Source organism: Vespa mandarinia, chromosome 12 (genome assembly GCF_050613455.1).
Source record: "Vespa mandarinia isolate Hongniang chromosome 12, ASM5061345v1, whole genome shotgun sequence".
NCBI classification, from domain to species: Eukaryota; Metazoa; Arthropoda; class Insecta; order Hymenoptera; family Vespidae; genus Vespa; species Vespa mandarinia.
This window is the reverse complement of record NC_140821.1, coordinates 2,340,001-2,362,322: the sequence shown is the minus strand read 5'-3', so window position 1 is coordinate 2,362,322 and position 22,322 is coordinate 2,340,001. Positions and strand designations below refer to the sequence as shown.

General features: G+C 30.1%; 5 protein-coding genes across 22 annotated transcripts in view; 2 read left to right on the top strand and 3 right to left on the bottom strand.

The window, feature by feature from the left end:
• Positions 1-542: 542 nt before the first annotated feature.
• LOC118449212 (protein RCC2 homolog) lies at positions 543-3,043 on the top strand. 3 transcript variants are annotated; one of them, XM_035883522.2, is made up of 5 exons: positions 756-895; positions 1,003-1,084; positions 1,296-1,536; positions 1,820-2,667; positions 2,748-3,043. In XM_035883522.2, the coding sequence occupies exons 3-5, from the start codon at positions 1,326-1,328 to the stop codon at positions 2,916-2,918; spliced, it is 1,230 nt and encodes a 409-aa protein (XP_035739415.1). In that variant the 5' UTR covers positions 756-895; positions 1,003-1,084; positions 1,296-1,325; the 3' UTR covers positions 2,919-3,043. The 3 variants fall into 3 exon arrangements, with proteins under 3 accessions (XP_035739413.1, XP_035739415.1, XP_035739414.1); XM_035883521.2 differs by having other exon boundaries at positions 1,003-1,160; XM_035883520.2 differs by lacking the exon at positions 1,003-1,084 and having other exon boundaries at positions 543-960.
• A 1,282-nt stretch (positions 3,044-4,325) lies between these two features.
• LOC118449188 (uncharacterized) lies at positions 4,326-4,824 on the bottom strand. Its single transcript, XM_035883461.2, has 2 exons — positions 4,634-4,824; positions 4,326-4,491 (listed from the first exon to the last, which is right to left on the bottom strand). The coding sequence occupies exons 1-2, from the start codon at positions 4,822-4,824 to the stop codon at positions 4,326-4,328; spliced, it is 357 nt and encodes a 118-aa protein (XP_035739354.1).
• A 342-nt stretch (positions 4,825-5,166) lies between these two features.
• Positions 5,167-7,575, bottom strand: LOC118449213 (ras-related protein Rab-18-B). 2 transcript variants are annotated; one of them, XM_035883525.2, is made up of 5 exons: positions 7,250-7,575; positions 6,878-6,995; positions 6,430-6,747; positions 6,172-6,359; positions 5,167-5,924 (listed from the first exon to the last, which is right to left on the bottom strand). In XM_035883525.2, exons 1-4 carry the CDS (start codon positions 7,330-7,332, stop codon positions 6,198-6,200), a joined length of 681 nt encoding a protein of 226 aa, XP_035739418.1. In that variant the 5' UTR covers positions 7,333-7,575; the 3' UTR covers positions 5,167-5,924; positions 6,172-6,197. The 2 variants fall into 2 exon arrangements, with proteins under 2 accessions (XP_035739418.1, XP_035739417.1); XM_035883524.2 differs by having other exon boundaries at positions 5,167-6,359; positions 7,250-7,574.
• A 381-nt stretch (positions 7,576-7,956) lies between these two features.
• Positions 7,957-14,808, top strand: RhoGAP93B (MyTH4 and RhoGAP_KIAA1688 domain-containing protein RhoGAP93B). 8 transcript variants are annotated; one of them, XM_035883509.2, is made up of 13 exons: positions 7,957-8,433; positions 8,757-9,026; positions 9,966-10,070; positions 10,176-10,314; positions 10,407-10,568; positions 10,641-11,172; positions 11,277-11,588; positions 11,673-11,831; positions 11,912-12,340; positions 12,408-12,596; positions 12,689-13,548; positions 13,639-14,082; positions 14,477-14,808. In XM_035883509.2, exons 2-13 carry the CDS (start codon positions 9,013-9,015, stop codon positions 14,669-14,671), a joined length of 3,540 nt encoding a protein of 1,179 aa, XP_035739402.1. In that variant the 5' UTR covers positions 7,957-8,433; positions 8,757-9,012; the 3' UTR covers positions 14,672-14,808. The 8 variants fall into 8 exon arrangements, with proteins under 8 accessions (XP_035739402.1, XP_035739401.1, XP_035739400.1 ...); XM_035883508.2 differs by having other exon boundaries at positions 11,670-11,831; XM_035883507.2 differs by having other exon boundaries at positions 11,277-11,597.
• A 3-nt stretch (positions 14,809-14,811) lies between these two features.
• LOC118449210 (pancreatic triacylglycerol lipase) overlaps positions 14,812-22,322 on the bottom strand; it is a 20,682-nt gene continuing 13,171 nt past the window's right edge. For 5 of the 8 annotated variants that reach the window (XM_035883516.2, XM_035883515.2, XM_035883518.2 and 2 more), the window contains exons 2-10: positions 21,356-21,519; positions 20,991-21,145; positions 20,785-20,904; positions 20,537-20,683; positions 20,143-20,371; positions 18,878-19,309; positions 18,498-18,624; positions 18,196-18,402; positions 17,450-17,965 (exon numbers count right to left, since the gene is read on the bottom strand). In XM_035883516.2, coding sequence (XP_035739409.1) covers positions 17,863-17,965; positions 18,196-18,402; positions 18,498-18,624; positions 18,878-19,309; positions 20,143-20,371; positions 20,537-20,683; positions 20,785-20,904; positions 20,991-21,145; positions 21,356-21,519 — 1,684 coding nt within the window. In that variant the 3' untranslated portion in view covers positions 17,450-17,862. Of the gene's footprint in view, positions 15,047-15,260; positions 15,946-17,449; positions 17,966-18,195; positions 18,403-18,497; positions 18,625-18,877; positions 19,310-20,142; positions 20,372-20,536; positions 20,684-20,784; positions 20,905-20,990; positions 21,146-21,355; positions 21,520-22,322 lie in introns of those variants that run through there. The other 3 variants (XR_014982842.1, XR_014982841.1, XM_085660747.1) reach the window with 3 other exon arrangements.

Here is a 22,322-nt window from a genome sequence, read left to right as displayed (position 1 = left end):
TAGAATTCCGTAAGCCGCCAGTCGCCATCTAGCAAATATGATTATTGACAATGTACACATAAACACAAATAATAAATTCAACGTTGCGCAACATGTGCCGTAGTATCAAGATTATACAAAGCGCCTGCAAAATGCACTTCAAACGTAAACCGTAAAATATAACGTGTATTATTAATAAAAATATTAATAAGTATCATAGTACAAACTCAAAAAGATACGTTTATATATATATACATATATATATATATATATATATATACGTGTTTGGAACTTTACCGTCGTATACACAGATCGATTTTTATTTTCTATAGAAAATGATAAAAAGGACATTTAAATGTGAAATAATATAAAGAAAAATGGCGGAAAAATGTTTCGATCGAGTAATCGAATAGGTTGAATTCGATTAATATAACAAGCTCGAAATTCAAAATGTTTGACGAGAGAAATGAAACAGGAATCGTAGTACAAATCCCGTTTTCCTTGCGTTCCCTAAATTTGAAATCTAAGGAACACGGAGCGCGCCCTCGGCGATTTACAATCATAAACCGTGGTTTGCTTTGTACTTATCGTTCGAGCATGGTTTTATTATGATTTTTGAGCGCCAGGTGGCCGCGTTTTTGTTGGCCATTCGTATAGCGGTGCAATTTACTGAGCGCCATTGCATCGATAAATGTCACGAGGGTAGGTCCGCGTTTTCGACAATCGTTTTTCGCGCGATAATAAAGTCACGTTGTTTCGAAGATTGGTGTTGTGTAGTGCGATATGTCTAAGCGGAAAAATACAACGGTTAAGAAAGGTCGCGCGAAATCGAGGAAGGTCGAATACGATGAGGAGGATATTTCGAGCGAACACGAGTCCGATGTAGAGGACGCCGAGAGTGGCACTAATGTCGACGGTGAGGACGCTGCCGAAGACGATCTTACCGATGTCTCCAATATACCTGAGCTGCCGTCGCCAGAGGTGACTGTTATTTACTTTTTCTCATTTCAATATTTATCTCAGGTTAACACAAATATTGATGCTAAAATGGTGATACCCGAAGAAGAATCTCAAGTCATACCGATGTTAATGAGCCTGGCGATCAGTACGTAACGACATTTCTACGATCATGAATATGAATAACGGCTTGGTGGAAGATCCTGGCGGCATCGAATACGCATGTAATATTTCAGATCCGTGTCATGCAAGTTTCATGTAAACTGTATACTACATAATTGCATTTGGATCTTGAAAAGGATTTGGTGGATAATAACAATTTAATAGCTGATGATATGCTCCTATTGATTGTGTTACAGGGAGGTTGGGGTAAGCCTGGCACATTACTTATGTGTGGTCTGACAAATTGGGAAATGGCAGGGCGTAAAGCACCACCAAAATCACTCAAGACAAATGTAGGACGTAGTTTGTGGACTCCTCATACTTTTAAGAATTTAAATGGAGCACGTGTAAGATTGATTGCCTCCGGACCTGCTGCCTCTCATAATATTATTGTTACGGAGGATAATAGATGCTTAACTTTTGGTAAAAATGATAAAGGTAAATTGATCATAATATCCTTAATATGAGATCGTATGAAATCTTTCATTATTTTACCTGCATATATCCGCAGAGAGTTTTCTATAGTGCTGGATTAGCAGGAAATTATTATAACATATATGAACATTATTTCAGAAGTTTGGGTATATGTTAGGGATCGCTCTAAATATTATATTCATACTTATGGTCTATTGTTTAGAATTCTCCAGAAAAAAAAAAAAAACAATTTTAAAATTCTGTCAAAAATACTTTTGAATAATTTGATATTGTCAATCGATTGTAGGTCAGTTGGGTGTTGGTGATACTAAACGTCGGGATGAACCAACCGAAGTAGAAGCATTAAAGGGACACACTATTATAGCAGCATCTTGCGGTCGAAATCATACGCTTTTCTTAACCAGTCGTGGTTTAGTATTTGCCGCTGGGGACAATAAGTTAGGACAATGTGGGGTAGGAAAATCTGATCCTTGTATAATAAAAGCTACAAAAGTTAAATATTCTGGACCTCCCATAGTAAAAGTAGGGTGTGGGGCAGAATTTTCTATGATCTTAGATATTAAAGGTGGCCTACATTCATTTGGATGTCCAGAATATGGTGTATTAGGTCATAATACAGATGGGAAATATTTTATAACAAATACGAAGATGGCGTTTCACTTCGAGAAAGTGCCTAAACGAATCGTTTTATATGTAGAGAGAGGTAAAGACGGTCATGTCACGCCATTAGATCGTGTTGAAATTACTGATTTCAGTTGTGGTCATTATCACACGGTTGCTATTGATAGTAAAAATCGAGCATTTTCATGGGGATTTGGAGGAATCGGTCGATTAGGCCATAACGAACAAAGAGATGAATTAGTGCCACGTTTAATTAAATTTCTTGAACCACCGAATCGAGGTGTTAGATCTGTCGCCTGTGGTAGTACTTATAGTATTGCAATTAATGTTCATGGTTCAGCACTTATGTTTGGACAAACTAAACGTACAGGAGAAGCTAATATGTATCCAAAACCTATTCAGGATTTATCAGGTTGGGAAATCAGATGTATTGGATGTTCACAAAGTAGTATAGTAGTTGCCGCAGATGATTCTGTTATTGCCTGGGGTGGTAGTCCGACCTTTGGAGAATTGGTAAGTAATATTTTATAAGCGATAATAGTTTATCTATTTTTATGATAAGAGAAAAAGAAAATATTATAAAATACTTACAGGGTTTTGGTGAAATGCGTAAATCATCAACTACTCCTATGGAAGTAAAAGCTTTAGAAGGTTTATACATTACAGCGGTTACTTGTGGCGTTTCTCATACATTAATGATCTGTCGAGATGATACAGAAGAGGAGAAAGCTAAAATTAATAAACTTCCAGTATATTCTGTTTAATTATTAGACAATTCCTTGGATTGATAAATACATGGGATACGATGATTACCACATCTTTATAGAAAAGAAAAGAAAAGAGAAAAAAAAAAGAAAAAAAAATGAAAGAAAAAAAAAATCGGAAAGAATGTTTTAATTCTATATACAAGTGTAATCATATCCCAACAAACAACATCAGCCTAACATCAGGGATGCATTGTAAAAAGATTTAAGCTATCTTTGCTTGGGTCCAGAAACAGTTGCAGCATAGAAATGCTCATTTCCTTGAAAAAAAAGTCTTAGCAGACTGCAAAATACGTCCATATAAAACATAGACTTAGCTATTACTCTACTTTGTACTTCCAATTTTTACTTAATCTGTAAATGACAGTTCATCTATAATAGTAATCCCTTTCTGTTAGTAGCTCAGGATATAGACCAAACATATAGATGCAAAAATATATTTTGATACGTTGCTATTTTATTGGAGTTCGCTGTAACTTTTAACCACAGTGAAAGTGATTATTTGTATGAGAAAAAGTGCTGGGAACTGGAAATTGTTAAGAAAGTTTTATTTCTATCATTCATTGTAGTGAATTTATAATCTTGTAATCTATACCATTGATTCATTACGGTAGTACCTGAATCATTGCACCCATAGAAATTTTTATATTATATAAGTACAATATAATACATGACATATATAGATACATAAAAATAATTCACATGTCCAATGATTTATAAACAATGTTTTATTGACTTAATATTTATGGAGTATGACCAATAATTTTATTTGATTTTAGCGTGTAAGAAATGATTACTTCCTTGAAACCAGCATTATTTGTCATACTTTTTTTGTATGAAAATTAATTTTTTATTGTACACATGCAGGAAGTGAAGTTTCAGTGAACATTATATATTGTTGGCTATTGTATTATTATGCAAGGCATTCCAAGATTTAAACTATCACAATTCACAAGTATCTGGAATCCCTTGTATCTCATCTTTACACAACTATTTAAGATTATCCATCATATTATTATTATTATTATTATTATTATTATTATTATTATTATTATTATTATTATTATTATTATTATTATTATTATTATTATTTTAAGAATTTGAAAATGAAATAGAGTATTGATTTTACTACATTCATTTTGTTTATTGTATATACAAAATGAATATAAACCTATACAACTTACTTTACATTTTATAAGACAAATTGTAAAGAACACTGCCAAAATGTGTTAAAACATTTCATTTTTGTATTGTGACACGTCCGGTATTTAATCATTCCATTTCGTTCTATGTAATACTCTTATGCAGATTTTGCACTAAAACAAACTTGTTCTAATAAATTTGTAACGAATGTACAAGTATAATTGTCAAATAAATGAAATTTTTAAGAAAAATCAATTTTTATTATTATGATTGCGAATTCATATAATCTACAACATCTTTTATATATTTTTTTGGAACATTATTATATCTCCAATGTAATAGTTGATACGATATATAATATATTGGATCTACTGGACGGTACTTTAAAACACTGGTTAGTGCCCAAATGAGTGCTAATACTTTATTGCACCTATATGTATATATATACATATGTATATAAATATATATGTATATTACACATTTAAATAAGAAAAAATGCGCTGTTATAAAACAATGGACACAATATATGTAATCGTAACGAAAATCTTTTATATATTATGAATTTTACTTACGTGAGTTTTCTTGATTGCAGATGTTCATAACAGGAACATTTAAATGGTTTAAAAATGCAAGATTCTCTTGTTATCGTTGAGTCACTAGAAGAGAAATATTTTTCATTTGAAGTATAAGAATAGTCCTGTTCAAATTCTGTTTCACTGGACATAACTTCATTTTCTGTTTTATCTTCCAATATTAAAGACATTTTATATTGATATAATATATTAATAATTTTGCAATATTTACAGCTTTTTTTTTTCTTTTTATATGTACTTCAAAATAAATTTGTAGATATAGCAAATTATATAAAATTTTATAAGAGGACTTAAAAATAATTGAGCATCAGTTTACATTGTTTAAAAAAATTGTTTATGGACTTGTTATAAAAATATTTAAAATGTATGAATTCAGTAGTCTGAACATATGTATTAATATAATATGATAGTAGCATATAATATATATTGAAAATGCTTTATTTACAAATAAGTTACAATAGATTTGTGTATAAGACAATTACCATATATTTATTTTGAAGATTCTATTTGTATATTTCCACTTATTCTTAATTTTTGGATCAGTATAACTTTTATGAATTATGTGCATTATATGTAATAGAATATAAGCAAGTAAAAGACAAATCACTAAAAAAAAAAATTGTACTAATGCATAAATTTATGTTTATATATACATATACATATACATATACATATATATATATATATATATATATATATATATTAGGGTGATCGTTGTTTGACCTTTGGAGGAATTTTTATGAGTCCACCTCCCCCTGATTCAGCTTAAAATAAATATAAAAAAGATCATTTTCAAATCTCAGCATTTTATCTTAATATTAAAGCACATTGAAGATCATATACCTTTGTATATTTAAATAACACAGAGATTTTACATACTTTTAGATATCATTTTTTATAACAAGCAACGAAAACTGAATAAATTTGACTATTGTACAAAAATTACGCATATATGCATATATATATATATATATATGTATGTATATATGTATGTATGTATGTATATATATATGTATATGTATATGTATATTATATATATAACAAATCTTATATAAGTGTATAAATGTAACAAAGCAAAAGACTATAAAAAGTGAACAAGTGTCTGTGATAAAAACTTTATCAGTATTATAATAAAAATGATTTATTTTTGAATATTTAGAAATAAATTGAATAAAAGAAAATAGAATTAACGGTTGCTTAGCTTATTATTAATGGTTCAAAGCGCCAGCTTTTCATTCTTGGCTTAGCTTAAGTCCAATTTTTTGTACACCTGCAATATATAACTATAAATTGATGATATTTTTAAAATTCGTATTTAATTAAATTATTAATTAATGTAGATCTATAAATCATTAGCACATTTTTGTATAGTTCACAGATTGTGTAATGTTTGTTTCTTTATCTAATGTAATATAATTCTAACAATGATTCACAATATTATGTATTCATTGTAACTTGTTTTAGTTGTTTAATAAACAACATATCATACAATAGGCGCCATGCTTATAACCCATTACCAAAAAAATTTCTTTATCACAGCCACTTAAATCATACTGCAATAACAACGCGAATATGCATTCTGTGGTTCATAATCATCCGTCAATTGTATTCCTCTTTTTCCCATTCTATACCTAGCACCGGTCATATTGCCATTGTCAATATATTTTGGAGAGTGAGTATCCCATAAACCAGGAGTTTGTAATATCTATTTATATATAATATTTAATTTTAATAATTAAATTGTCAATAATATATAATAAATCATTGTATATTACCTTTTGAACGAGTTCCTCGAAGCAACACTTTACTCCATCCGCCGTTTTAGCACTACTTTCAATATATAGGGACTGATGTCTCCTAGCAAATTGTAAGCCTTCTTCATTGCTAACTTCCCTATTTGGTAAATCTATTTTATTACCTACTATCATTTTAACAATATCCGTTTTATTACAATACGTGTTTAATTCATTAAGCCATGTATCCAGTTTTAAAAATGTATTTCTATCGGTAACATCATATACTAAAATAGCTCCTTGTCCATCTCTATAATAACTTGGTGTTAAAGTACGAAATCGTTCTTGTCCAGCAGTATCCTATACAATGACAGATATTTAATTAAAACAATTAAAACTTTATATAACATATATATATATACATATAATTATAGTTTCAGTACGGTATTGTAATTATAACAAACCACCAATATGAAATTGTGTAACTAACCCAAATAGCAAGTTTCACTATACTATCATCTATTGTGATATATTTTGTTTTATAGTCCATCCCGACTGTATTTCGCATATTTTCCGAAAATTCATCTTCTGTGAACCTTAAAAGTATACTAAACAAACAAAAAAAGAAAAATAAATAAATAAATAAATAAATAAAAAAAAAAAAGAAAAATTAAAAAAAAAAAGAAAACATAAAAGAAGAGAAAAGAAAAGAAAAAAGAAGAAGAAGAAGAAGAAAATGGAAGAAAGAATGTTATATTATTAATAATCAACTTTATACACTTTGAATTAATCACATTAAGAAAAATTAAATATGTGTATATATATATATATATACATACGTGTGTAATTATAATATATCTACCTTGATTTACCCACGTTAGATTCTCCTATCATAAGAAGTTTCAGCACTGTTAAAATATTTTGATCCATGTTATGATCATCCATAATATAATATCGAATTAAATAGAATTTTTTTTTCTTGTTTTTTTTTTTTTGTTAAAGAAATAATACGCGTCTTATTATTTCTTTACGATACCACTAAACGCGACTGACTTTTGATAATGCAACAATATATGTATCTGCACCTCATAAGTATTAATTATCAACAACATAAACGCATCACAAATTAATACGATGACACAAAAGATAGTAACTGTAAAAGACACTTAGATAGACTAATAACTCATCTATGGTAAAGATTGCTATGATTTTTCAATTCTCCTTTAGATGGCGCAACAATCACCAACTGTATAACCTAAAGCTTTTTCTTTCTGATTGTGCACGACTTCTTTGTAATCTTCGTTCTAGTTAATGCAATATACATATATATATATATATATTTTTCATATCACATGCACACCACACACACACACACGCGCGCACACGCACAACACGTACATTATTTATTGATTATCATTTCTATTTAAATCTACTCGTGAACGAAATCACTTTTATCAAACTCATTAATAATCTTATTGTACTTCGTTAACTAGATTTATTGACAATAATAATTGTTCGAAAAGATTGTTTTTCGTATATTTATATTTTTATTTATTTATTTTATTTCTTTTTATTGATTACAAATGTAATATTAAATTATTTGTTCTAAGAGTTAATACAAGTGTGATCGTTATTTTATTTTATTTTTTCTTTTTTATTGCGTGTATCACAGTGAACATATATAAATTCATATTATTTACTTGTGTATCGTTTGTTTAAAGAAAGAGTGTGCTTTAAATATAGATCGATCGATCAATATTATACGAAATAAATAAATGAAAAAGGAGAAAAGAAAGGAAAAAAACGTAAAAGAAAAAGAAACGAAACAATGGTGGAATTAATTCGAAGAGTGATATATCATTTTCATTTTTATTAGTGTGGTATCTCTATCTGAGAAAATATGGTGTCAGTCTTTCTAACCTATACCAAATTCGGTATTCGTATAATAGCACGTCCGAAGATGACGTTTGTAATAAATTATTACAGACAATACGATGTTAATTATTAAATATTATTCTCACGGAATATAATACACAATGAATAATAGTAAACTTTATAAATAAGTTTTGAAAAAAATCTAATATATATATATATGTCTATCTATCTATATATATATGTACATATATATATATATATATATATATATATATATATATATAAAAGTGAAAAGTTATTTACATTGTTATTTGAAAAATAACGATATGTAATCTATTCTGAACGATAAGTTTGTATACTTAGGTTAATAGTAATTTTTGATTTGAGTCAATAGAGAAAAAACTTAATAAAATATATATATATACATATATGTATATATACATATATATATGTGCATATATATATATATATATATGTATATAATTATTCTAAAGGTGTACGTTAAGTAATATCGAAATAAAAATGTATGTAAGAGTACACGCCTTATCTAAAATAAGGTAAGAGAGAAGTTTGGCTTGATTGCAAAGGATAAAGATGGCCGCGGTAGGCTGCCATGAAGGGAGTGCGTCGCTCGTGCTCGTGGAAATGGGACGTTGCAACATCGAAGTGTCATTGTTGTTCTTATGAAGTGTCAGTTAGTGACGTTAAGTTATACTGTTCGGTGAAAGAATTTAAGAAGAATAATTTGAAATGGCATCCGACGGGTAAAATAAATCAATTTTCTTTATGATTAAACTCGCATAACGCGATAGTCGTCGCATAACGATTTAATGTATGTATGCTTTTGCCCCGAATGGTTTGCAGATCGATAGTGAATTTTTACCACTGACCCGTCCCAGTTTTCACTCTAGACAGGTTTTTCGTGTTCTTAGATGGGACATAGTTATTACGTTTCTCACGATTACTAGAAGATATTTGGGCGGGTCCCTTGCAATTTCCTTATTGTATTTTACATTGTCATTTTTATGCCTTTGCTCTCGTTCCCTTTCTGTGCGTACTGCGTTATCTTTTCCTTTTCTCTTTCTCTCTCTATCTCTCTCTTTCTCTTTCTCTCTTTCTCTCTCTCTCTCTTTCTCTGTCTCTCTTTCTTTTTTCTTTTTTCCTTCCTTCACGATTTCGCGCTTTCATTTTTCTTTTTTCACGACTATACGCACACGATCTACGCGCGAATGACTCTCCGCGGCCTATTTTAACCAATTAAACGGATAACATGACATCAGGCAGTTGCTTGTAATGCCACCAGCATTCCCATCAATTTATGATTTTAACAGTAGAGGTCGAATGTTCTTTTCTTGTGTTTCTTTTTCTTTCTTTCTTTCCTTTTTTTCTGTTTTTTTTTTTGTGTGGATTATTATTTTTGTATTTTTATCTTATACCTTTTATTCCCGGGTCAGGGGAGGGAGGAGGGAAAATTGATTAATGTATTACGCCTATGTATTTCTGACAATTAGTTATTGGGTTATTAATATTTTCCTGTAAAAGTATTTCCTTTTTAACTTACTTTAATTTGATTTATCCTGATCATTTGATTATATTTATAATTGATTTATATTCCTTTTGTATAGAATATAAATATAGCATGCAAAAAATTTGTACCATATACGTGTCTCATATTGTGATATCATAATTAAAAACAATTGCAGTAGGATGGAATGGGTTGAAATCATAGAACCACGTACAAAGGAGCATATGTATGCTAATCTTACTACTGGAGAATGTGTATGGGATCCACCACCAGGCGTACCTGTGTAAGAGATTATTAGTTTTTATATCATTGAAATAATATATATATATATATATATTGTTATCATTCAAATGTTATGGATCATTTAGAACTTCTGAATAATTTATAGGAAGAAGACGGATAATAATCAATGGTGGGAATTATTTGATCAGAATACTTCAAGATTTTATTATTATAATGCCACATCTCAAAAAACTGTTTGGCATCGTCCAACTGATTGCGACATTATCCCATTAGCAAAGCTTCAGGTAAATAATTTTATTCATTAATTTTATCCACTTTTTTTTCACAGTTTTTAATCTATAAAAATTGATATATATATATATAAATATTATTGTAGACATTAAAACAGAACACAGAGCCGGCTGGTAGTAGTGGAGGTGATGTCCAAAAAAATGCAGAATCAAGAAAGAAAGAATCTGTGTCTACACAAACTCAGACACCTGTTAGTCGTTCGATGCGTTTCAATCATCAAGACAATCCTAATTTATCTGTTACACTGGTAAGATTATTATTTGTAGAAAGATATCTGTATATCAATTTTATGTATTTTTTTTTCTTTTTTGTTTAATAGCAAGTGGGTAATGCTAGTAAATCTCGAACATCTGGTATTGGTGTGGATATGCAGACATCTCCACCATCTCCGTCTCCTTCTTCGAGACGACATCATCATCATCACCATCATCATCACAATAATCGACATCATAGACATCACGAAGTACCGGCGACTAGACGACAACATAATCATTCGCAAGATTCTGGTCGATCCAGTGATAGTTCTGTCTCCCATAGTCGTACGTCTTTAGAATCAACAGGATATCGATTGTTAGACTCACCACATCGTCATCATCATCGTTCTACGGTTCAACCTCCACCAGCACACGCCCAGTCTTCACCTAGACAGCATAGCGGCACATTAGAAGGTAGATGTCACAAAAGTGGAACTCTAGAAAGCGTTAAAAATCAGAAATCTATACCATTGGGTGAACCACCACCACTGGGATTGTCTCTCTCGACTAGTACACCTCTTTTCAAGAAAAAGACTTTCCCAGATACACAGCGCGAGGGTAGAATAGGAAATTTGGATCTTGAAAAGAACAAAAATGGTAAGATTTCTGAGGATCCTTTTATCGAAGCAAATCTAAAAAAAAAAAAGAAAAAAAAAAAAAAAAGAAAAAAATCAATTATATAAATATATTTAAAAATTTAGGTAAAGAAAGTAGTAGGGGTTCCTACGGTCCTGAACCAAGTACATCTCCATATAGAGATTCTTTAATGGAATCAAGAGTATTTAGGCAAGAAATGCCACCTTATCGTCCGCCAGAAGTTCAAATAAGTCATAGTTATAAATCGCAAGGTGAAAAGTATGGTTCGTTGGTAGAAAGTGGTAATCGTTTCCTTAGGGAAAGAGATTGGGAAATGCATCAAAGAGAAAGAGTTAATAGTTTGGACAAATCCAATACTTCTGCCTTTTATCCAAGTTCCATGCATCCACGGAATATGAATAAGCAAGATACTACAGGTAGTATAGGTAAAAGACATTATGGATGTTCCGCGTCATTGTCAGAAGCAAATGTTCGTGATATGTATGGGGCAATGTTAGCAGAGAGAAACGATCCATCCAAGAGTCTAGTGCGAGGTACAGGAATAATTGGTAACGTAGCCAAGCAAAGAAGTATGGAAGTATCCGAGAGAGAAAGAGAACGGGATCGTGACAGAGAGAAGGAATATAGAAGGAATACAGCGTGCAATAATTCGCTCGACTGTAAGTACATAATTGTACGATATTGCTTTTAAAATTATACATTATCAAAATACTGAACATCGTTTGTGATTGATTTATAGGCACGTCGCAGCCTCTGGCTCGTAGTTATAGTTTCGTGCAACAGCAAAAGTTGCAACAATTACATCAGCAACAACAACAGCAACAACAACAACAGCAGCAACAGCAACAGCAACAACAGCAACAGCAAAGTAGAAGAAGAGATAGAGATGAGGATGCGATGCATGAGCGTTATTTGATAAGTCAAAGTCACGAACAAACTAGGCAGCGACTTAGTAGTAACACAAGTAGTAGCAACAGTAGCAACAGCAGTAGTAATAGTGCCGTAGGAGAAGATATAGAAGGTCATTTGGATACGGAAGATAGTAAGAAAAAAAGAAGTAATGGTAATCCAAGTCCACCGTTGTCTCCTTTCTATGGAAATCTTTTATCGGATGCCGATCATTTGTTACCACTTCAACATTATATTCTTCAGCAAGCTAAGCTATCAGGTATTTAAATTATTCATCCTATGTTGATATATCATATGTTATACATATTATGTATTTGTTTTTAAAGGTTGTTACAAGTTTGGTGATCCATTGTTAGTAGAAGAGGGTGATGATTCTTTAGACGAAGAAGGTGGTCGAAGCGGAGGTATCGGAGGAAGAGTCGACGATGATTCTGATGATCAATTTGCCGATGACGAGGCAGCAAGTAATCAGGGTGACTCGTCTAGCCAAGAATATCTCGAAGATCATTATGCTGGTTAATATATTTTTTATTAATATAATAAATTTTTCTTTTTAACAATATTATAATAATTTAAATTAATTTCTATCTTTTATTTATAATTATAGATCTAGGTAACTACGATACTGCTGGTTTAGCAACCTATTATAATACAGCCGACACATTGACAAGGCCGCAACCATCTCCACCAGCTTCGCCGACTATAGTGACTCAACCAGAGACACAAGATACTGTTATTCCCTGTGTAAGACGAGTATCATTACCATCATCCACTTTAACTTCTACGCCAAGTGGGATCACTGGAAACGATAATACAGATTTAGATGAAGCACGTCGTGATGATAGTACCAGTGGTGGTGACATTGAAAAATATGCTCAAGACAATCTTAATTTGAATTGTGGAAGACCGAAAGGATTGAGATTATTATTCCGAAAGAAATTCAGTGTCCGTGATATTCTCAGTTGGTCAAAGGATCCAATACCCCAGCCTATGTTGGTTGTCGTAGATGGTGAAAAATTATTGAAAAGAGAGGCTTGTAATTTGTTTCGATTAGTTCAGGTATATATGGGTGATCGTAAGGCAAACGTCGGTATGACATTAGACGGAGTTGCTATGGACATAGTAAATACAGCATTTTCAAAGCCACCTTTACGCGATGAATTATACGTTCAAATCTGTAGACAGACTACAGAAAATCCACGAAAAGAAAGTCTTCGTAGAGGTTGGGAACTTATGGCCGTTTGTTTAGCATTTGTACCACCTAGCGCTACATTTGAACCTTACCTCGAAGGATACATGAATAGGCACCGTGATCCAAACTTCCAATTTCCAGAGGTTGCTAAGTGGCCAATTCATGTACAGGTTAGTCATTATGCAACTGTTGCCTGTAAACGTCTTCAACGAATTGGTGCTCATGGTAAACGACAGCCACGTAAAGCTACCATAGAAGATATCGATCAAGCTAGGGTAATTATTTCTAATAAATATTCTAATTAAATTATATATATATATACATAAAATGTGCATGTAGAATAACTTTTACATTTTCAACGATAGATCCAAATTTTCCGTGCGTCGATGTTCGGTGCAACATTATCCGAAGTAATGGCTTTGCAAAGAGATCGTTTCCCTCTTCGAGAATTACCATGGATACAAACGACCTTAACTAGACAAGTATTGGTACGTGGTGGTACATTAACGGAAGGTATATTCCGAGTATCAGCCGATGCCGACGAAGTTAGTGTTTTGAAAGCCTGCTTAGATAAATTTGAGGATGGTGCGATATTGGCAGCGTCCCAAGATGCACATGCTCCTGCTTCCTTATTAAAGTTATGGGTACGGGAATTGTACGAGCCTTTGATACCTGACTCCTTTTATACGGAGTGCGTATCGATGCGTCACGACGATGCACAAGTTTCAGCAAGTAGCGTAGCCGCTATCGTCGATAGATTGCCTGATCTCAATCGACGCGTTTTGTGTCATCTAATACGATTCTTACAGGTATGTCTTATAGTTATTTCTATTATAAATCTTTTGCGCTTCAACCAATCATTTTTAGCATTCGACTGACATAACAACTTAAAGCTTTCTTCATTACAATTGCCATCTGTATTGCTATCAACATTGTCCTTTTTTTTTTCCCCTCAGTAATTATATTAATAATAATGTATAAGTTGAAATGATATCATTATTTACTGATAAATGTCGTATATGCACTCGTTCTTCTCGGTGTATTCTTTACGTGTACGTAGTACGTTTATCTCGTTGTTATGCCAACAATGCTAGTTTGATACTATTATTAACGCAACTGATATTACTAATGATCATTATCGAGAATTAGGATTTATTACATGATTAAGATATAATAAATTTTAACAAATTTTTCAATTTTTAGATATTTGCCAGGCCCGAAGTAGTAGCACGTACCAAAATGGATGCAAATAATCTTGCAATGGTAATGGCACCAAACATTTTACGGTGCACATCACAAGATCCTCGTGTTATATTAGAAAATGCACGAAAGGAAATGGCTTTTGTTCGTACTCTGATCGAGTCGTTAGACACTGCTTGGGTCGATGATCTTCACTGACCATTCTATTACGCTAGCAAAGAACACTTTAGACTATTATGCCAAATGAATCAGCTGTATATTCACACCCGTTGTTAGTTATCTCACTGTTCTCTACACGTTCGTATTTTTATTTTTCTTTTTACTTTCTTTTATTATTATTATTATTATTATTATTATTATTATTATTATTATTATTATTATTATTATTATTATTATTATTTTTCTTTTTTTTTTCTCCGTTTATTTGTTTGTTCATCTATCGTCGCCGACGATTTCTCGTCATTAAAAACCTTAAATGTTCGTGTTGGTAAGTTTAGTGCTCAAAGTTTTACCAAGCTAATAACGCCATATTATTCTCCTTCTCACTTTTTATTTATTATTTATATACAGATTCTATGTTATATAAAGAGATAGAGATTATTAGATTATATTATGTAGATCCCTCTATATATCACATTGTATGTCTATATATATATATATATATATATATATATATGTATATATATATATGTATATATATATATTTATATGTGTGTATATATACATACTTATATATATATGTATATATATGTGTATATATATATACATATATATATATATATTTTACCATCCCCTTGTTACCGCGCGAAGCAAGCAAGCGGACGGCTTTTTTACTCGATCATTGTTGAATCTCGTGTAAGATACAAGATCCATCCCCCATGTGTTATCATGTATAGCTGCACTCTTCGCGATGATCTTTTTTGTATAAGCGATGGATTGAGAGACGTGTAAAACGTTTATCAAAGGAGTAAACATTGTAAAACATCAATAAGTTGTACTCGCAGATGTACTTTCTTTGATTTTTTCCTCTTTTTGAGTTTCCTAAACGTTTTATATCTTAAATACATATATATATATATACATAGATACATATATATATATATATATATATATATATATATTATTTCATCATTTCGTTTACATAGAACATATTTAACATATTAACATTATCAGTTTGATAACTATTTCAACGTGTTTATGGGATTAATGAATGAAGAATCTTAAACGATGTTTCTGAACTCTCAACATTGTCATTGAAAACAGATGATATATTCTTCTTCTTATTCATCTCCATCATCTTCATCATCATCATCATCATCATCATCATCATCCTCATCATCACCACATCATCATCATCATCATCATCATCATCATCATCATCATCATCATCATCATTGTTAAACAAATTCAGCTTCATCTATGTAATTGTAGCGAAGAAATGTTTAAAGGCACCGTTACGCTTATCACAGTTTCTGAAATAGAGAGAGAGAGAGAGAGAGAGAAAGAGAGAGAGAGAGTGAGAGAGAGAGAGAAAGAGAAGAAATATAACAATGTTATACAGAGCTGCCCAAAAACCTATCACGGATCGACTATTATTTTTATTTGACGATATACACAGTCACTCTCATTGTGTACAATGTGTTCCTGAAGAGTACAAGTTAAATCTTTACGCGTTTCATTAAACGAAAAAAAATAAAAAAAAAATAAAAGAACAAAAAGAAAAAAAAATGATATTTAAATGATAAAATGATATATAGCCGCACATGCATACAATATATACATACTTACATATATACATGCATACACTTACATATATACATACATGCTAACATACGTACGTACGCACACAATACACAAATAAAATTAACGTTCCTATGCGAATAATAATGGCTAAATAGTTTCTTGGTTTTACTTGTCCACGCGATGAAAGTAGAGAAATGAACGATGATAAAGAAGAAAAGAAAAGAAAAGAAAAAAGAAAAGAAAAGAAAAAAAAAAGAAAAAGGAAAAAGAACAAAAACAAAAAAAAAAAAGAAAAAGAATTGAAACGACATAGTAGAGATAATGAACAAAAAAAAAAATAGAATTAGAGGCTAAGTCATAGTTACGATACAGCAACAATAGGGGGATAATAGAACGAACAAAAAAATGTCGCATTGAAAGGGGAAACGGGGAGATAAAAAAAAAAAAAAGAAAGAAAAAGAAAAACAAAAAAAAAGAAGAAAAAAACGATTAAACGCAAATGATTATCGCTTCGTACTGTAATTTATGATGATGTCATCGCTTATCCTTTATTTTTTACATTAGACTATGTTAGCTTTATAATCGAAATCACATACGCATTATCATTCGTCATTTTAAACTCGTGCGCACACATATTGCATACATACATACACACACAGACACACACGCACATACACACATTCATTGCGCGCATCTCTTATTACGTATATTCATCATATATATATAATATATATATATATATATATATATATATATATATATATATATCTTGTACACAAAATATACAAAATCGATTAATCATTAATACTGTTGAAGAGAGATTTTACATTTAGCTGAAGAATAATCTATATAAAATGCTTTAATTTACTTGTAATGTTAGCTATGTCCAAAGGATATAAAAAATGATAAAAAAAAAAAAAAAAAAATGAACCAAAAAAAAAGAAAAGAAAAGAAAAAAAACAGAAATTGCAAGAAAATACTTTCAACAATCCTATCGATCATTACCAAAAGTATAACAATTTTGTCGACTATGCCTTCTTGTCTGTTTTATTATTATTATTATTATTATTATTATTATTATTATTATTATTATTATTATTATTATTATTATTATTACTATTACTATTATTATAATTATTATTATTATTATTATTATAATTATTATAATTATAATTATTATTATTATTATTATTATTATTATTATTATTATTATTATTATTATTATTATTATTATTATTGATTTCTTTTCTTTTTATTACTATTTTTTGTCTTCCTTATAAGGAAAAGATCTCTACCGAGTGTTATGCGTTTACACGCATATAATATTCTTAATGTTAAATCATTTTCATATACTGGGAGTTGAAATAGTGTTGATACTTTTGTCCTTTCATTTTTGTCTTCTTCTTTTTGTTTTGTTTTGTTTTGTTTTTCTTCTTTTTTTCTTTTCTTTTCTTGCCTTTTCTTTTGCATCTCTTTTTCCTACGTAATATAATCAAGAAAACAAATTTTCTCGACGAAAATTTGTATGTATGATGTATTTACTTACTTATATCACTTATCCATGTACAACATACATACATACATGAATATTATTTATCAGTTTTCCCCATCCATGCGCGAAGATTTTAATTGAATTCATTTGATCATCAACAATTGTCAACGAATGAAGCTGCCGAACCACTGGCAATTTCTGCGTATTGCTGCCTATTCGCTGAGCATAACTTGCTGGAGAGATCGGTCTCTCTTTTTCTATTTGTTATGTAACACACATAAAAGAAAAAAAAAAAAAAAAAAAAAAAAGAAAAAGAAAGAAAGAAAGAATTTATTGGAACATATCTTATTGTTAAAGTATAAAAACGCATTATCGTTGAAAATTTCAACTTAAATTGTTAATTAATTTTTAAATGTAATTATTATTGTTGTTATTATCATGCTAACCTGTTGTTTAATGTTAGCTACATATATATTAAAATACTCACCCTCTTCCTGGTAATTCCATAACGTCAACGCTAACACTGTTTACGTATAGTCGATCGTTACACCAAAAAAAGCATAGTGATCGCGGTTGAAGCACGTCCATATCGTAAGACCAGGATAACTCGACACGTTTGATCTTGCCAATTGAACCTGATGGATGAGCAACTATCATTCTTACGCTCGAGCCATGCTCTAGTCTCATATAACCACTGCAATTTGCAAATGAATCCATGAATAATTCATAATGATTGGCCAATTTAGATTTAAAAATAATTGAAGCCCATCATGATTATTATAATCGCACCTAGGTGTCAGATCCATATTACGTATCAGTCCGTTGTCAGCATGAAGAGTGACCTTCATAAAACCTTGAACCCAACTTTCAGCAGTTCGTGGTCTAGCTAGATTGATTGTTATTCTATAGTGTCGTCCTAAATAATAATTATTTATTTTATTAGAAAACAAAAAAAAATTTATATATATATATATATATATATATATATATATCAGATATTTATAATAGTCATTAAAATCGATTAACATTTATTTAATAAAACGAATTAAAATTTCACGAAGATGTTATATAAATTAAAGAGAAAAAAACAAAAAAAGCAAAAAAAAAAACAAGAAAAAACAGTAACAACGATTAAATGCATGATCATTTCAATTTGGCATCGAACTTACTGCAATAAGGTTCCTCTTTGCCGGTGTTAAAAAAAAATTTAGATCCTAATAACGAAGAGACATCTTGTTTAATAGCTGTACGTTTTAATAATGCTGGACTAGCATCAGCGTGATATCCCATTATCGCACAATTTAAACTATCATTGCCCTTGCAAGAAAAACACTCGCCCTTTAGGAAAGTCGAATAACTTGAACATTCGTGTGCTATATATTGACACTTCGAATTGATACTCTCGGTGAAGAGTTTTATGGCACGCACATGATTGCAAGCCACAAGGACACGTGATGCTTCATCGAAACCTTCACGTATTAGAGTCAATGGTAAAGACGGTGTTGTCTCACTTAAATCCGTACAACCTGGCTGTTCCTTTCCATTGTTTGGATAAAAGTCCAAATGTCCACAAGCTTGACTCATACCATAACCTGGAAGCCCTTATAGTTTTTTTATATATTTAATTTTTTCATCATCACATTGTATTTATTAATATTTTAATCGGACAATAAATAACAATTGAAATAAATCATAAATGAAATTTCATAAATCTCAAGTGGATAGACGTATCGTAATTAAAAAAAAAAAAAAAAAAAAAAAAAAAAAAAAAAAAAAAAAAAAAAACAAAACAAAAAAAAACAAAAAAGAAAAGAAGAAAAGAAAATATCATTTCAACCCTTATTTCATAATTAATTATTAACAAATTTAATATTAATATTCCTCCATTTTTTCATTTCTAATATTAATTGACAGATAAGGAATATATTTGTATGCACATACGTATGTAAATTTCTTCTCTCTTTTTCTTTTTTTTCATTTTCTTTCTATTTTTTTTTCTCTTTTTCCTTCTATAAAATAAAATATAAATAATATATATTGTACGTTGAAATTTCACTTCTATTAGGACGCACAAGGAAATATAATAAATTCATTTTTTGCCAATTGATTCAGTGTCATTTGCAATTGTTATTTGTACGAATTAATTAATGAATTGAATTGAACGAATAAAAATGCCTTTTTTTTTTTTTTTTTTTCTTTTTTCGATATTATTTTTCTTATCTCATTTTCTACAACAAAAAGATAAGATATGTGTGTAGCGATGAAATTTCGTTTATGATGTAGTATTAACATGATTTACTTTTTTTTCCCCGTTTTTTTCTTTTATACTCATATATATATATATATATATATATATATATATATATATATATATGTATATGACAAAAAAAATTGTATACATTTTTATTTTTCTCTTGATTTTAAATTGGCCTACCTAAGAAAAATATACTCTTTCCGTCTGTATGAATAACATCGACCAGTTGAGCATCAGTATAATCTAAACGAATGTGACTTGGCATTCCTTGAAAATATGGTTCAGCTGGATCCAAACCTGTTATTCGACCGATATTACCACGTAATTTTTCACCAGCATAACCGGCTGTATGTGCACCGAGACTGTGACCTATCAGATGTACGTCGTTTGGATCCAATCCGTAGTTGGTCTGTTTTATTTATTTTTTTATTTTTTTCATTTCATCAAAAAAAAAAAAAGAAAAAAAAAAGACAAAAAGATGAAACAAACAAACGCCATTATAAAAAGTGCATATAGACAGATCATATAGTAATAAGAATGATCATTGTAATATAATTAACAATTTTGACTTTACCTGCAAGTGTTTGATAAGATAAGCTATTTCTAAGCCAACCAATCTGGTATTGGCAGTAGCTTGAGTATAAAGTGGTAAACTACCACCGGCCCAATCAACTACAATTACATTGTAATCACCGTGTTTTAACAATTCGTTTCTCATTTCCTAAATAATTGAATATTAATTTGTTTGTTATTTTATTTATCTTTACGTTTAATTATTAGAAAATTTGAAAAAAGATATATTTATATTATATCACGTAATACCTTTACCCAACTGCTAAGTGGTGTATCAATGAAACCATGAATGATGAATTTAGTTTTTCGTTTAGGATCAAAGTTCGAATATTTGATCGATTTTTCCTTGGCTACCATTAATACGTGACCCTATATAATCATGATTTTCATTAATTTTATTAAATTATAATTATGATTGAAATGTTTAAGACGTTTTAACATTTTGTCGTACTAACCACAGTTGGATTATCATTGGTGTAAAGTATGAAACTGGTATTGATTACTTCTCTTGGTAAAGGAAATATGTTGAGTGGTCGATGCATCAAATGATACCAACTTCTGGTTATGTTCAAACAGCCTAATTCTTCGTAACATCTTGTTTCGTTCTCAACTGTAAAATATATAATATGAATTTTTTTTTTAAATCGCGATATTTCAATTGTATATATATATATATAGATTTTTTTTTTATACGTATTTTTCTTTCCATTTGTTATTATTACTATTGTTGTAATTGTTGTCGTAGTTTTATTTATGTATATATATATATATATATATATACACATATAAGCGAATTAGGTGTATAGGAAATGGTAATTACATGGTAACCATGGTATGTTCACTTCGATTCGATCGCTTCTTGCCCATTGAAAGGGGTCCAGGATTCCGGCGGAGCAAAGAACAGGAGTCAATGCGACGAGGAGCAAAATGGTTACTCCTGCGACCTCGGAGACGTCGTATTTACTCGTATCGCTCCTCCTCATCCTGAAGAAAAAAAGAAAAAAAAAAAAAAAAAAGGACGAACGTTAAACTTCATTCCGTATCAATTACTATTTCACTTCTTTCTTTTTATTTTCTTTAAAGGATTAAGAATAATGATATTAGTTCAGTATTATTGTAAGAACAAAGAATCATATGGATCATGTATGAAAGTAATAATTTTCTTTTCCTTCGACTTGACAATGATATTGTTTTTATTTTAATGATAGAATGTGCCTTAGGATTTTTAAGAGATTTTTAAAATTTTTCTTTTTTTTTCTTTTATTTTATTTTGTTTTTTTTTTTTTTATTAAATACAAAAATGACGCCCTTTTCAATCCTATTGATATTTTTTCAAAGAATCTTCACGAAGATTCTTTCTTTGTTCCTTTTTTTCCTTTTTTGTTTCTTTTCCCTTTATTTTTCTTTCTTTTCCTCCCCCCCTCCCCCCCCCCTTTTCAATCCATCTCCTTAGTCATAAATATTATTATATTTATATCATGAAAACGAAGAAAATTACAAAAATAACATAGGTTCCATCGTGAAAAAAAGGCAATTATATCTCTTTCCAATTCACTTTTTTCTTTTTTTTTTTTTCTTTTTTTTCTCATTCGTCGTAAAAGTCTACGTACCATTTCGATTTTATTACAGAGGAAACGTTCTTATGATACTATTAAATCTTGAAAAACAAACTATGTATCCTTTCTCTACATTTCAAAAAGGAGAACAGTAACTCCTTTACATTAAAAATGAGATCTCAACGGGGATAAATCCTTTCGAAAGTGTGTCTCGCGAAATCATTAATAGAA